Source organism: Puma concolor, chromosome C2 (genome assembly GCF_028749965.1).
Source record: "Puma concolor isolate L17-30 chromosome C2, mPumCon1.1.hap2, whole genome shotgun sequence".
Lineage (NCBI taxonomy): Eukaryota > Metazoa > Chordata > Mammalia > Carnivora > Felidae > Puma > Puma concolor.
Genome location: NC_141675.1, coordinates 2402378 through 2418529, shown reverse-complemented (window position 1 = coordinate 2418529; position 16152 = coordinate 2402378). Strand labels below are relative to the sequence as shown.

The 16152-nt window shown below is 39.3% G+C and overlaps 1 protein-coding gene across 5 annotated transcripts in view; it reads left to right on the top strand.

Moving 5' to 3' along the window:
* CNOT10 (CCR4-NOT transcription complex subunit 10) overlaps nt 1-16152 on the top strand; it is a 71509-nt gene that overhangs the window by 40796 nt on the left and 14561 nt on the right. For 3 of the 5 annotated variants that reach the window (XM_086720345.1, XM_086720341.1, XM_086720343.1), the window contains exons 11-13: nt 2154-2275; nt 4152-4328; nt 5505-5585. In XM_086720345.1, the coding sequence (XP_086576471.1) occupies nt 2154-2275; nt 4152-4328; nt 5505-5585 (380 nt within the window). The remainder of the gene's footprint in view (nt 1-2153; nt 2276-4151; nt 4329-5504; nt 5586-16152) is intronic. The other 2 variants (XM_086720342.1, XM_086720344.1) reach the window with 1 other exon arrangement.

Here is a 16152-nt window from a genome sequence, read left to right as displayed (position 1 = left end):
CTAAAACAAAAGTTAAGAAAAAATACCTTTTTTAAAAAGAACCAACTTAACTGTTAACTTGGTGATGCTGAGGAGATCATTTATGTCCTGTTTATCTGACGGACATTGCTTCAGACTGCTCTTGGCAGAAGTAGGGCTTACACTTACTTGGATGGGTATAATATATGAGAGAAGATGCGCTAATTTAAAAAAAAAACACAGACTGGGGCGCCTGGGTGGCGCAGTCGGTTAAGCGTCCGACTTCAGCCAGGTCACGATCTCGCGGTCCGTGAGTTCGAGCCCCGCGTCGGGCTCTGGGCTGATGGCTCGGAGCCTGGAGCCTGTTTCCGATTCTGTGTCTCCCTCTCTCTCTGCCCCTCCCCCGTTCATGCTCTGTCTCTCTGTCCCAAAAATAAATAAACGTTGAAAAAAAAATTAAAAAAATAAAATAAAATAAAATAAAACACAGAGTTTACTATAGGGAGAGTATGGAACCAATTTAAGAGAAGGCTGTTAAGGGATGCCTGGATGGCTCAGTCGGTTGAGCATCCACCTTCAACTCAGGTCATGATCTCGCAGTTTGTCGGTTCGAGCCCCGCGTCGGGCTCTGTGCTGACAGCTCAGAGCCTGGAGCCTGCTTCAGATTCTGTGTCTCCCTCTCTCTCTGCCCGTTCCCCACTCATGCTCGCTTGCTCTCTCTCTCTCAAAAATAAATAAACATTAACAAAAATTAAAGAAAAAAAAAGAAAGTTTATTATTGCGGATTTTTAGTTCCATTCGGTCTTTGTTTTCATCTGTTGCACCTCCACATCTTCCTTGCGTGACCTTGTGTGACCTTACGGATCAGGAAGGAACGTATGGATGAATCATAAATTTATCACCGCGAATAGGAAAAGAAGTCAGAATGGGAGTGCCTTCCAAGAATGGTTCAGAATATCCACTTTTTGTTATTTTTCATTGATCTTGCTTGGCTGCCCCCTCGACACAAAATTTCCAGTCAGAGCAGTTTTGTTGTATTTTTTAAAAAAAAATTTTTTTTTTTTCAACGTTTATTTATTTTTGGGACAGAGAGAGACAGAGCATGAACGGGGGAGGGGCAGAGAGAGAGGGAGACACAGAATCGGAAACAGGCTCCAGGCTCCGAGCCATCAGCCCAGAGCCCGACGCGGGGCTCGAACTCACGGACCGCAAGATCGTGACCTGGCTGAAGTCGGACGCTCAACCGACTGCGCCACCCAGGCGCCCCAGTTTTGTTGTATTTTTTAAGCACTGTGTAATATTTTCTTTTTAAAATGAAGTGTATACAGTGAATCCCTGTTTTATCAGAAGTCATGGCTGGAAGTACAACTATAGTAAAGTTCCAGTAGGAGCAGTGAGTAACAGTACAGAAACATGCTTAGAGAGGGACTGTTTGCAGGGCAGAGTTTAGCTCTGCGAGTTCGCATGGGTCGGCTCCAGTTTATTCCTGCACGTGAGAGCTGCGTGACTTTATAAAATGACAGGGTGGGATTCCACCTGCAGGCAACCCAGAGACCTCGAATGACGGGAAGATAAATGCCGCTGGCACATTAAGTTCTCGTAGTGAGGTGATGCTGCTGTGTTCGTGAGACATCCCAACACTGTGTGTGTGTAGGTAGCTTTTACTGTTGTCGGTCTAATGTTTACAGGGTTTTAGAATTTCGATTTTCTAGAAGGAAAGAATTGTGCCCGTGTAAATGTTAACAGGTAGCTTGTCCCAGTTTATATGTTGTTAAAATTTAATTAATGCTTTCAATTAAGAAAGACACGCTGGGTTCTAGGAAGTAGAGTTGCTTCCCTTTCTGAGTTTTTGTGGCTCTCCTGTTTCCTTACTCTGATGCAGCATGGTGTCCAGGGTGTAGGATATTCTAACTAGATCGTTCTAAATAAATGCTTAAGTCGTTCTTGAATTGCCTTTTTTCCTTAGAATTACCTCAGACTTCATATTAAAATATAGCATATATGACAGACTTCCCGCTTCATGTACTAATTAACCATCCTTTTCTTCAGTACTGAACATATTTCCTTTATCACCAAAACTGCACACTGATGGATCATAGGAACTTCCTTGGAGTACTTCGAAAAATATTAGATCATTTTTCACATCCTGTCTTACCGTTGCATTGATTAATTGGAAATTATTTGTGTTTTTGCAGACTGCTGAACAAGAAACTAAAGGCCTTCCAAGTAAGAAAGGAATTGTACAGTCTATTGTTGGTCAAGGCTATCATCGTAAAATAGTTCTGGCATCACAGTCCATACAGAATACTGTATATAAGTAAGTATTATGCAGAGAGAGAGAAAGTGTAGATATTTGATATTATTTCTCAATGCTATTTATGTATAAAAATATGCTTAAGATTTTTCATGGGAGGAACCACTTTGCAACTAGGTTTTATTTCTACTTCAACAACCAGAGCCTCATATAAGTCCATAGTGTATCTTATCTGACACAGGGTTTCGGTTTAGTTACGTATGTGCTGAGACTGTTGATGGCTCAGAGAACCCGGTCTATTCAGTTCCATTATTCAGAATGTCCAGAAGAGGGCATCTTGATGTTTCTTAAAATTTTATATAGTGTATCATTGCTGCTTTTTATTTAGGTATTTTCCCTAAACCTGATTCTTAGTGTTAGGAGAAAAAAATACAAATACATAAGTAACCAAAGCAATATAAAGCTGTCACATGCAGAACCTTCAGTTGAATAGCTTTTAAATATGAACATCTTTATCTTATATAAAGAAAGATTCCGGGGTGCCTGGGTGGCTCGGTTGGTTAAGCGTCCAACTTCGGCTCAGGTCATGATCTCACGGTCCATGACTTCGAGCCCCGCGTCGGGCTCTGTCCTGACCGCTCAGAGCCTGGAGCCTGCTTCCGATTCTGTGTCTCCCTCTCTCTCTGCCCCTCCCCTGTTCATGCTCTGTCTCTCTCTGTCTCAAAAATAAATAAACGTTTTAAAAAAAAACATTAAAAAAAAAAAAAGAAAGATTCCAATTTGGAGTTGCTATTATTTTTAAAGTAGTAGGCTTTGTAAAAAATTTGCTGTTTTTTTCCTTCCCCAAAAATAAAATTGTTCACTACCATTTAAAAGTTTTTCCAAAGTTGTTTTTTTTTTTTTTTTTTAAGTTTATTTATTTTTGAGAGAGAAGGGAGAGAGAGACAGAGACAGAGACAAAATCCCAAGCAGTCTCCACACTACCAGCATGGAGCCCGACACGGAACTCAAACTCACAAACCCTGAGACCGTGACCTGAGCCAAAATCGAGAGTCGGACGCTTAACTGAGCCACCCAGGAGCCCCCACCCCAAAGTTTTAAAATAGTATCTGGCACACAGTATTTTCGTGTTAATTTATTTCAACTATACTGCAGATTTATTTTTTTAAAGACTTAAAATTTCAAAATTATTACTACTTTTCGCTTTTTTTCCCCCCTAATAAAGTTTAGTTTGGTGTATCAATAGAAAGTTATATAAATTCTCAAAAAAGGGACACCTGGGTGGCTCAGTCAGTTGGGCGTCCGACTTTGACTCAGGTCATGATCTCACAGTTCGTGGGTTCAAGGCCCGCGTCGGGCTCTGTGCTGACAGCTCGGAGACTGCTTGAGATTCTGTGTCTCCTCCTCTCTCTGACCCTTCCCTGCTCATGCTCTGTCTCTCTGTGTCTCAATAATAAATAAACGTTAAAAAAAATAATAAATTTAAAAAAATAAAATAAAATAACATAAAATCTCAAAAAAAATATTGTAAGGCAAAACAAAGCATTTTCGAAAACGAGGATCAACTGAAACAAGGCTCAGGTGTAACCTTTCTTTCCCGTTCTTACTATACCTGTCCTGGCCCTTGTTACAATTTTTCTTACCTTACTCCTCTGTCTGTTGTGTTAACATGGGCACTGCAGATCACCTCCAAGTTGTTTTCCATCCCTAGTCCCATTCCTGGAGATACAACTGGGTATTATTCATGCTTCCTACACTTGATATGCACCGTTTAGGATTTGGGTGCTTTAGCATTCTCTTGGAGTGGCTTGTTTTCAGATTTTTCCCTGTCAGAGGGCACATTTTCATTCATAATTCTATTGGTTTTATTCCCGATAACAGAAAAGTCTTACTACTTTTTATGTTATTTACTTAGCTAATTCGGTTTTACTCTTTCAAGCGACGGACAGTCTTCAGCCATTCCTGTAGCCAGCATGGAGTTTGCAGCCATCTGTCTCCGAAACGCCTTGCTGCTCTTACCGGAAGAACAGCAAGATCCGAAGCAGGAAAATGGGTCTAAAAATAGTAACCAATTAGGTGGGAACACGGAGAGCGGCGAAAGCGGCGAAACTTGCAGGTATTCTAATCCCTTGGACCCCCTTTGGTGAAGCCCCTCAGGACTTCTTCGTGAGCCCCTTTGTCCTACAGATGAATTCTTAAAATCTCCAGACTGAATTTCCTAAATCCCCTGTTTTGAATAAGAAGAAAGGAAAGTATGAATGTTAAGTATTTCTGGAAGGGAGAAATAAAGTGAAGGCCAAGTGAGGACAGAACCTTGGAAGAGAAAAGTGGAAAGAAACAGCTTTTCATTGACAGGAGATACAGCTGTAAAGAAATCCTTTCGCACTCAGAGATAGGGCTTTGTTTTTACTTTTATTAAAGTAAATACTTAAATCCTAAAACTTCTCACTTCTTCTTATCCTCTGCCTTTTGTCTTAACATACCGTAAATCACTAACCTCTAGAATATTTCTATTAATTTCTAGGTTTTTTTGTATAAATGTTATACCAATCTCTAGAAACTAAGAGAGTTTCTAGTAATCATAAAACACCATCATATATAAAGTTATTTTTACACATAGCACCTTTAAATTCAAGTGTTTCCTCCCAGCATTTTTTCTGGATTATTATAAAAATACATTCATTAAAGAAAATTTGAAACAAAACTGTGGGGTTTTTTCTGCCTCCATCAAGAGGTTATCTTTTACTATAGTTGATACAAAAAAAAAAAAAGCAATCAGAAGAATGAGAAATGTGTGAAAATACGAGAGTGGTCTCCTTTGTAGAGATATTGTTTACAATTAGAAATTAAAAAAAAATTTTTTTTAATGTTTTATTTTTGAGACAGAGACAGACCATGAGCAGGGGAGGGTCAGAGAGCAAGGGAGACACAGAATCCGAAGCAGGCTCCAGGCTCTGAGTTGTCAGCACAGGGCCCGACGCGGGGCTCGAACTCACAAACCACAAGATCATGATCTGAGCTGAAGTCAGACACCTAACTGAAAGAGCCACCCAGACACCCCAACAATTAGATATTTTTTAAAGCAATATTGTGTATTGGAGAAAAGAAGCTGAAATACAGTATAGCTTTAGCACATTGGTGTTACCAAGTTACTAAGCATTTTTTCATTGGTTGTTTTGGCTCTTTTGCATTTTTGGCATAAAAAATTGCATGGGAGTGGGGATCAGGCAACCAAATTTTATATTTAATTGCTTATTTGCTCTTTATAATTAAGAGTCTGTCTTTATTTTAGCAGTAAAAGCCATGATGGAGATAAGTTCATTCCAGCTCCACCTTCCTCTCCATTGAGAAAACAGGAATTAGAAAACTTAAAGTAAGTACGTAAACAAAAGTTAGCATAGCAGCTACTGCATGTTATTTTTAATCTTTATTTTGTTGATATTGTGAATGGTATTGGTGGAATGTCAAATGTTAAACCAGTCTTTCAATCTTGTGATAAACCCTACTAGTCAGAATGTATTATCTTTTTTTATAAATTTTTTTTAATGTTTATTTATGTTTGAAAGAGAAAAAGCATGAGCAGGGCAAGGGTGTGGAGAGAGAGGGAAACACAGAATCCGAAGCAGGCTGTCAGCACAGAGCCCCAACTCAAGGCTCGAACCCACAAACCACGAGATAATGGCCTGAGCCAAAGTCAGATGCTCAACCGACTGAGCCACCCAGGTGCCCCTTTTTAAATTTTTTTTAATGTTTCTTTATTGTTAGAGAGAGTGCAGGCTGGGGAGGGGGCAGAGAGGGAGGCACAGAGCCAGACGTAGGGCTCAAACCCACAAACCATGAGATCGTGACCTGAGCTGAAGTCAGATGCTTAACCGAGTGAGCCACCCAGGTGCACCCAGAATTTCATTTTTTAAGTATCAAATTTATCACTGCTCTTACTTTTTATCCATTTCATGTAATGTGTAGAAAGGCCTTCTTGCCTCCAAGGTTTAGAAAATAATTCACACATGTGTTCTAGCACTGCCACAACCACCAATCAAAATTTTTGTTTCATGTAGAATTTTGTTTTATCTAAATGAAGAAGGTATAGGAATCTATCCTGTGTCTAATTTTTCGTAGTAGTCCGTTTGATTAAGTTAATTTAACTTTCAAAATAAAGCATGAAACAGAACTATGAATGTTGAGATTTTATGTGTAAACATTTAAAATTACATTTTTATAAAATAACGTGTATGTTTGCAAAAAAAAAAAAAAAAAATCTGGGAAGGATCTGTGTCAAAACCTTCGTAGTGGTTATTCCTGAATGGTGGAATAACTGATTTTCATTTTCTTACTGGATATGTTTTTTTCCTAACTCTTTAAGAAAGGAAGATATTTCCTTAATGTTAGTGATGCCCCTCCTGGCATACCTAGTGTTTTTGGAGGAAGATTGGCCAGCCGGATGTGCCATTTTCTCTCTTCTCCCTCCCCTCCCCTCCCCCCCCACCCCCAGTTAAATAAAGATACGCCATTTTCTGATCATATGTTGTCAGATCAGCATGTTCACAGTAGGGCATTGCTGTCCGTGAGCTCGGGGTGCCACGCACCATGTTCACCTAAACGACAAGTTTTTATCTCTTTATTTTACTCTGTTGAAGTATACCATAAATTCACACTTGGCAGTAATGCCCTCTCTGGCCTGGGTTTTATTATCAGGAGGGAAGAATTAATCCTCTGATTATAGAGAGGAAAATCTTAAATTTCAAATTTAGTTAGAAACGGGGAGTTGGTCATTTAAGGTACATTTTGAAAGTAGTGTTTTGGGGTTTGTTTGTTTTTTTTAATTTGACAAAGATAATTAAATGTTTTATTCAGTAATCTTTAGAGTAAAACTTCTTGAATTCTCTTGTAGTGATAAGATAGCAAGAAAATAAAAGTACTGTAACAAATTACTAGTGAAAGTGCTGTAACAAAAACAAAATATCAGAAGAAGGTTGCCATTGAATAAATTAAAATTGAATTTTTAAAAAGCAGACAAATTCCAACAGTATACCTAAAACTCACTGTGCTAGATTTTTGTCCTGAGTAGAAATGTGTAAAAACAAAGCAGATTATGTAAAGCTAAACTGTATTTGGTATAAAGTGAGCTGGTAGGGAAGAGGTGGATTGTCATGTTCAGCCAGGACGATATTTGGGAAAATACTTTATTGCCAGAAAATACACTGTTTTTCCCCAGTATTACTGCTTAATGTCTTCTAGAGATGTCTCTATGGAGCCACCTGTATTTCATGTTTGTCTAAGGGCTCATTTAGTTTTAATAGGTTATTTTGTATGGTAAAAATCTCAGTACAAAGTGTTATGTGGTGTAGGGGTGCCTGGCTGGCTTATTTGGAAGAACATGGACTCTTGATCCGCAGGGTCATGAGTTCAAGCCCCCCACATCGGGGCAAGTAAAGTATTAAAAAGAAAAAAAATGACATAGTGTAAAGTAAAATTTGACCCATCACAGTCCTCTGTTTCCAAGATCTTCCAGAGGGATGACCAGTGACTGGTTTCTTTTATGTCCTTCCGGTGAGATTTCTCAGTCATATGTCAGCAAAAGGATATATGGGATTTTTTAAGTTTTATTTCATTTATTTTGAGAGAGAGAGAGAGTGTGTGCACTTGCATGCATGCACATGAGTCGAGGAGGGCACAGAGAGAGAGAGGGAGAATCCCAGGCAGGCTTCTTGCTCCCATGACCTGTGAGATCACAATCTGAGCCAAAATCCAAAGTCCAGCGCTTAACCGACCGAGCCACCCAGGCATTCCTATGGTATTTTGCACACTAACAATTGTATAGTGTCCACCTTGTTCTGTACCCTGCTTTTCCCATTTGACAGTGTGTCGTTAGAGATTGCTCTGTATTGGGACAAACCTCTGTTTCACTCTTTATAATAGGGGCATAAAATTACATTCTATGGATATGACATGTATCATTCTTTTTAGCTGTTGATAGTGTTTTCAGTCTTTGATGTTACAAATAATGCTGCAGTATCACTGGACACAGTTCTTAATTAAGGAGAATCCTTAATGAAGAGAGCATTTAAGCAGTTTTTAGATTTAATTTTTACAAATTTATTTGAGTGTTGTATTAATCTTAGGGTTGTCTTATGCATGCGATTAACAAGTATTTTATTCCGTGATGGTCGAACGGCTGCAGAGCTGTGTAAATTAATCTTGCATTCTTAAAGTGGCATTAAAGAGAAGGGTACGTGTGGGGTGTTCTGCTTCCTCTCAGAGTTTTGTACCTCTCGTGGCACAGCTCTTGGCTTTCCACGTGTCCTGGTGGGAGGACTGGTGATTTCTAGAGAAAAGAACGTCACTTCCCTATTTTTGTGGAAAGGGGCAGAGGGCCTCCCTGGGGAATTCCGTCATCATAAAGGGAGGTAAAGATGGGTTTGCGTGAATCTGTTAACCTTTTTTTTCCATGGAGCAGACGGGAGAAAGGAAGTGGGACAAGACGGAAGGAGGCTTAGGGTAGATTCATAAAAAGAACTGCTGTGCAGGATAGCAGTGATGGTAATGTGGAGACAAATGGTGCAGGGAAGGAGTTGTGAAAGATTTGTGGGTAATTTCCCAAGCTATAAAGGCTCCTAATGCAGTTGGGCGTGTTAAAGGGCAGCTCCGTGGCAGGGGCCAGCTGTCCTCTGTGGAAGGAAGGGCACTGAGCCCATTGGTTTGCTGTTAAGATCATGGAATTCTTAGAGATTTCATCCACTTCTGACCTGCATTCTTTTATGTGATTGGAAAAGTGTGTGACTAGTGTATACTTTAGTTTTTATGGACTATTCTATTTGACCCCTTGTGCTCTGTAATCCCCAAGACACCAATGTAAAACCTCATTTCCTATTTTCAGCATAACTAATATGCAGTAAATTATCATGAGTGTTCTAATGGCTGCTTCTTATAGTATGGGTTCACAGCCTCTCGAGTACTTTCTTTTTTTTTCATTTCTATATAAATGAAGATGGGTTCCAAAAGATACTCATTCTAACCAAGTTTCAGACAGATCTGTTTTGAAGGAATTATGAGATTCTGTGTTAGAATTAAGATAGTTTTCAGAAAAATATTCTCTCAGTTAAAACAGATTTGCCCCAAATCAGGAAAATGTGTCAGAAATTAACGAGGCAGTTTAATTGTGAAGCTCAGATGAACGCTGTTAGAATATTGTTCAGTTCCTGAATCTGTCAGAGCTCTGCAAAGCCATCAGTTTCATCCAGTTAAGAAAGCATACACACGTTCTACAGCCTTAAATTAAATAAATGCGGTGACAACATTTTCAAATAAAAGGTGACTCTACTTCTAGGTACTTACCCAAGGGAAATAAAAGCTTGTCTGCACAATAAGTAATAGCAGCTTTACTCATGATAGACAAAAACCAGAGATAGTGCAGATAACCATTAGTAGGAGAATGGATAACTACATTGTAATCCACTTTATACTACTCAGCTATAAAAAACAACAAATTAATGGGGTGTCTGGGTGGCTCGTGTGGTTAAGCATCTAACTCTTTTTTTATGTGTTTATTTTTGAAAGTTTATTTATTTTGAGAGAGAAAGAGAACCCTCATGTGTGCGAGCAGGGGAGGGGCAAAGAGAGAGGTCCACACAGGCTCTCTACCGGCAGCACAGAGTCCAGTGTGGGCCTTGATCTCCTGACCCGGGAGATCATGACCTGAGGCGAAACCAAGAGTCAGATGCTCAACCCTCTGAGCCACCCCGACACCCACGTCTGCCTCTTGATTTCAGCTCAGGTCATGATCCCAAAGCTGTGGGATTGAGTTGTGCGTCAGGCTCCGTGCTGAGCATGGAACCTGCTTGACATTCTCTTTCTCCCTCTGTCCCTCTCGCCCACTCTTGCGCACCCGCTCGCTTTCTCTCTCTCTCCTCTCAAAACATCAACAACAAATTATTGATACTTAAGTCAATATGAATGAATCTCAAAACATTCTGTGTTTCTGCGGCGCTTGGGTGGCTCAGTTGGTTAAGTGTTCAGCTGAAGTCATGATCTTGTGATTTGTGGGTTCAGGCTCTGCCTTGGGCTCTGTGCTGACAGCTCAGAGCCTGGAGCCTGCTTCCGATTCTGTGTCTGCCTCTCTCTCTGCATCTCTCTCTCTCTCTCTCTCTCTCTCAAAAATAAACATTAAAATTTTTTTTAAAAACCATTGTTTTTCTTCTCCTGCAGTGTGAAGTTCATGCTGTATGGTTCCATTTATGCCATTCTGTGCCAGGCAAAAACTACAAAACAAATTTAGGTTGATAGGAATCGCAGCAGTGGTGGGGCAGAATTGACTAGAAGGATCTTTCTGGGGTGATAGAAATGTTCTGTATCTTGATTGGGCTAGTGGTTACATGTATACATCCAAACTCATCAAATTGTACCCTTAAAGTTATGCATTTTGCTGTATATAAATTAATCGCTCTTAAAATTTTAAGGTTTTGAGGCACATGGGTTAGGTTAAGTCAGTAGAGCATGTGACTTTCATCTTGGGGTTCTGAGTTCAAGCCCCACATTGGGGGTAGAGATGACTGAAAAAAAAACTAAAACGTTAAGGTATTTTGAAATTTTGCAAAAAGTAATACAATTCTGCATATATGATGTTGGGAAATATAACCAGTAATGATTCATACCTGGTCAGTTCCGCATTCTGGCATGTCATGGAAAGCTCAGTTTCTTAACGAAAAGAGAATTCTTGCCACGTACTCCGTAGACCCTACAGTTGTGGTACGGGGTGGCACAGCCATTCCCACATCTCTACCAAGCACGTGGAAGGCGCACTGTTTAATGTGTGATGCCAGGGATTTCGAAACTCACTGCCAACACTGCGTAAAATGTGTCAGCAACTTTTTTTACATTACATGTTGAAATGATATTTTATGTATATTGGGTTATTTTAAATATGTTAAAACTAATTTCACCTGTTTCTTCTACCTTCTTTAATGTTTCTATTAGAAAATTTATCTATTTTTAAAAAAATTTTTTTTAATGTTTATTTATTTTTGAGAGAGAGAGAGACAGAGCATGAATGGGGGAGGGTCAGAGAGAGAGGGAGACGCAGAATCTGAAGCAGGCTCCAGGCTCTGAGCGGTCACCACAGAGCCCGACGTGGGGCTCGAACTCACGGACCGCGAGATCATGACCTGAGCCGAAGTCGGATGCTCAACCGACTGAGCCACCCAGTCTATTAGAAAATTTAAAAGTATATTCCCTGCTCCAATTACATTTCTGTTGGACAGTGCTGCTCTGAGGTTTCGGAACTGTGTTTGAAGTTTTTTATTTGTTCACACATGGTTTTCACAAATATGTAATACTGTTTCTATGCCAGCTTCCTCACGTGCCGTTTATTTTAGCTGAATATCTCAAAAACATTTTTTTTTTAATTTTTTTTTTTTTAACGTTTATTTATTTTTGAGACAGAGACAGAGCATGAATGGGGGAGGGTCAGAGAGAGGGAGACACAGAATCTGAAACAGGCTCCAGGCTCTGAGCTGTCAGCACAGAGCCCGACGCGGGGCTCGAACTCACAGACGGCGAGATCATGACCTGAGCCGAAGTCAGCCGCTTAACTGACTGAGCCACCCAGGCGCCCCATTTTTTTTTTTTTTTTTTTAATTTACATCCAAGTCTGTTAGCATATAGTGCAACAATGATTTTAGGAGTAGATTCCTTAATGCCTCTTAACCCATTTAGCCCATCCCTCTCCCACAACCCTTCCATTAACCCTCCATTTGTTCTCCATATTTAAGACTCTCTTATGTTTTGTCCCCCTCCCTGTTTTTATGTTACTTTTTTCCCCTTCCCTTATGTCCATTTGTTTTGTCTCTTAAAGTCCTCGTATGAATGAAGTCGTATGATTTTTGTCTTTCTCTGACTAATTTCACTTAGCATAATACCCTCCAGTTCCATCCATATAGTTGCAAATGGCAAGATTTCATTCTTTTTGGTTGCCGAGTAATACTCCATTGTGTGTATATACCACATCTTCTTTATCCATTCATCCGTCAATGGACATCTGGGCTCTTTCCATACTTTGGCTGTTGTGGATAGTGCTGCTATAAACATGGGGGTGCATGCGCCCCTTCAAAACAGCACACCTGTATCCCCTGGATAAATAAATACCTAGTAGTACAATTGCTGGGTCGTAGGGTAGTTCTATTTTTAATTTTTTGAGGAACCTCCATACTGTTTTCCAGAGTGGCTGCACCAGCTTGCATTTCCACCAACAATGCAAAAGAGATCCTCTTTCTCCACATCCTCGCCAACATCTGTTGGTGCCTGAGTTATTGTTAGCCATTCTGACAGGTGTGAGGTGGTATTTCATTGTGGTTTTGATTTCTATTTCCCTGATGATGAGTGATGTTGAGCATTTTTTCATGTGTCAGTTGGCCATCTGGATGTCTTTTCTGGAGAAGTGTCTATTCACATCTTTTGCCCATGTCTTCACTGGATTATTTGTTTTTTGGGTGTTGAGTTTGATAAGTTCTTTGTAGATTTTGGATACTAACCCTTTATCTCATATGTCGTTTGCAAATGTCTTCTCCCATTCCGTCAGTTGCCTTTTATTTTTGCTGATTGTTTCCTTCGCTGTGCAGAAGCTTTTAATTTTGATGAGGTCCCAGTAGTTCATTTTTGCTTTGGTTTCCCTTGCCTCCGGAGACATGTTGAGTAAGAAGTTGCTGTGGCCAAGATCAAAGAGGTTTTTGCCTGCTTTCTCCTTGAGGATTTTGATGGCTTCCTGTCTTACGTTTAGGTCTTTCATCCATTTTGAATTTATTTTTGTGACTGGTGTAAGAAAGTGGTCTAGGTTCATTTTTCTGCATGTCGCTGTCTGGTTTTCCCAGCACCACTTACTGAAGAGACTGTTTTTATTGCATTGGATATTCTTTCCTGCTTTGTCAAAGATTCGTTGGCCATACGTTTGTGGGTCCATTTCCGGGTTCTCTATTCTGTTCCATTGATCTGAGTGTCTGTTTTTGTGCCAGTACCATCCTGTCTTGATGATTACATCTTTGTAATACAGCTTAAAGTCTGACATTTTTGTCTTTAAAAGGCCTAATGTCCAAATGAATCTTAGAATGAAGACAGTTGTGCAGGATTGATATTTTGGCTCTCTGCTGTGATTGAAATATTAATGTTTCCACATGCATTTGAGAGATCATGATTTTCTTGTAAACAATTAGTTATAAAGGCATTCTTTTCTTTTAATCTTTCTAATTTAAAACAAAAAGCAAAACAGCCAAACATTTACTGTCTACTGATACGTTATGTTTTTTTTTTCATTTTTGTTAAGTTTGTTTATTTTGAGAGAGGCAGAGAGAGAGGGAGAGAGAGTCCCAAGTAGGCTCCACACTGTCAGCATAGAGCCCAGTCGTGACCTGAGCCGAGATCAAGAGTCAGATGTTTAACTGACTGAGCCACCCAGGTGCCCTTTACCTTACATTTTAAAAATGGATTTATTGAGATATAACTCAAAAATCATACTATTTGCCCTTTTAAAATTTACAATCCAGTGGTTTTTAGTATATTCACAGAGTTTTGCAACCATCACGACAGTCACTTTTAGAACACTTTATCACCTCAGAAAGAACCCAGGCACCCTTTTCACTGTCCTTCCTCTGCCCCCAGTCTGCTCCCCAGCCCTCATTAATGTACCTTCTAACTCTATGGATTTTTCTGTTCTGGACATTCATATGAGTGGAATCAAAATAATATATGGGCTTTTATGACTGGCTTCTTTCACTTAGGATAATGTTTTCAGGGTTCATCCAAGTCGTAGCATGTACCATAGTCGTTTTTATTGCTGAATAATATTTCATCATATGGATATACCTTATTTATCCATTCATCCATTGGAAGACATTTGGATTATTTGTCTGTTTTTAAGATTTTTTTTATTTCTTTATTTTTAAGTAATCTCCACACCCAACGTGGGGCTCAAACTTAAAACCCTGAGATCGAGAGTCATGTGCTCTACCAACTGAGCCAGCCAGGCACCCCTGGATTATTTGTCTTAAAGCTATTGTGAATAATGCTGCTCTCTGCATTTGTGTACAAATTTCTGTGTAGGCGTATGTTTTTACCTTTCTTGGATATTTACCTAGAAGTAGAATTGCCAGGTCACATAGTAATTCTGTTTCTCATCTGAGCAATTGCCAGACTGTTTCCTAAAAGGGTCGTACCATTTTATAATCCCACCAACAGTGTGTGAGGATTCCAGTTTGTTCACATCCTCACCAGCACTTGTTATTTGCCCGCAGTTTGATTGCACATTGTTGTGGGTGTGAACTGGCGTCTCGAGGTGGGTTAGTTTTGCCTTTCCCTGAAGACTAATGATATTGAGCTTCTTGTCATGTGCTCGTTGGGCATTTGTGTATCTTCCTGGGAGAAATGTTCATGCACATCCTTTGCCTATTTTGTAATTGGGTTATTACCCTTTTATTGTTGACTTGTAAGAGTTCTTTACGTATTCCAGACACAAGACCCTTATCAGATACGTGATTTACAAATATTTTTTCCCATTCTGTGGGTTGTCTTCTCACTTTTTTGAAGGTAGCTTTTGAATCACAAAAGTTTTTCATTTTAATTGAGGTTAAAAAAAATAGAATTGAGGTAAAAGTTTTTCATTTCAATGATACTCAACTTACCTATTTTTTTTTCTTTGATCATGCTTTCTGTGTCATATCTCAGAATCCTTTACCAAGTCCAAGGTCATGTTGGTTTACCCCTATGTTTTCCTCTAAGACTTTTATAGTTTTGGCTGTTACATTTAGGTCTTTGATCCATTTTGAGTTAACTTACATATGATAAGAGGTAAGGTCTCAGCTTAATTCTTTTGCATACTAATATGTTACTAAGAGTAAAGAAGTAAGTTCATATGATCAGTCACATACCAACATTTCATTATTGCTTAGTGGTTTAATAGCAGTCTTGGGTATGTACTGAGTCTGCATTTAATAGGGCATCTTTGTTATTCATTCTGAGATTGTGATATTAGCTGAACCTTTAATTTCTGAAACTAAAATGGAATCTGTCTAGAACTTGGGGAAAAAAGTGTAACAGAACTGAAAAATAATAGGAAATAATTTGGGGGCCCACATGGGAAATGTCTGTATGAGAAAATTTTAATTACAGCATACAAAATAAAAGTGAAATTTCAATTTGTCTTTTTTTTTTAAGAAACTATAAAAATGGATAAAAAGAAAGTGCTCAGATCAAATTTAATTAAGCCCAGTTATTTAACAAGTATAAATTAAGGAACTTTAATGAGTTCATTTAGACTCTGATACTAAGTGAGTGATTTCCCATTCAGTTAAAAGGGACCTCTTAAGACCCAGCTTTTATGGGAAAAAGATGAATCAAACAAATGCTTAATAACATAAATATGACAGACAGTTCTAGTGTACTTAATCCAATTTTGGGGTGCTTAGATGGCTCAGTCAGTTAAGCATCTGACTTTGGCTCAGGTCGTGGTCTCCGGGTTCGTGGGTTCAAGCCCGCATTGGACTCCATGTTGACTGTATGGAGCCTGCTTGGGATTCTCTCTCTCTCTCTCTCTCTCTCTACCTACCTACCTACCTACCTACCTACCTACCTACCACTTGTACACTCTCTCTTTCTCTCACAATAAATAAATAAACAAACAAAAAAAGAATCCTATTTGTTTTCGGTTTTAGTCCAGTGGTTATATTCTAGCTCATGAGACCTACCTGAAACGGAATTATGGCTGATAATCTTTTGAACCTCTTGGTGCTCTTACAACCGAGTATGTGGTCCTTACTGAAATGTGTCCATTTAGAATCAACTCTACCAAAGAAGGAATATGCCTGTGTGACATTTCTTTCGCATTATCAGCAGGGTTCGGATGATTCTTCGGTCGTCTGCCATTCTGTGGAAGCCCCATAGGGCCACCGAGCCATTTA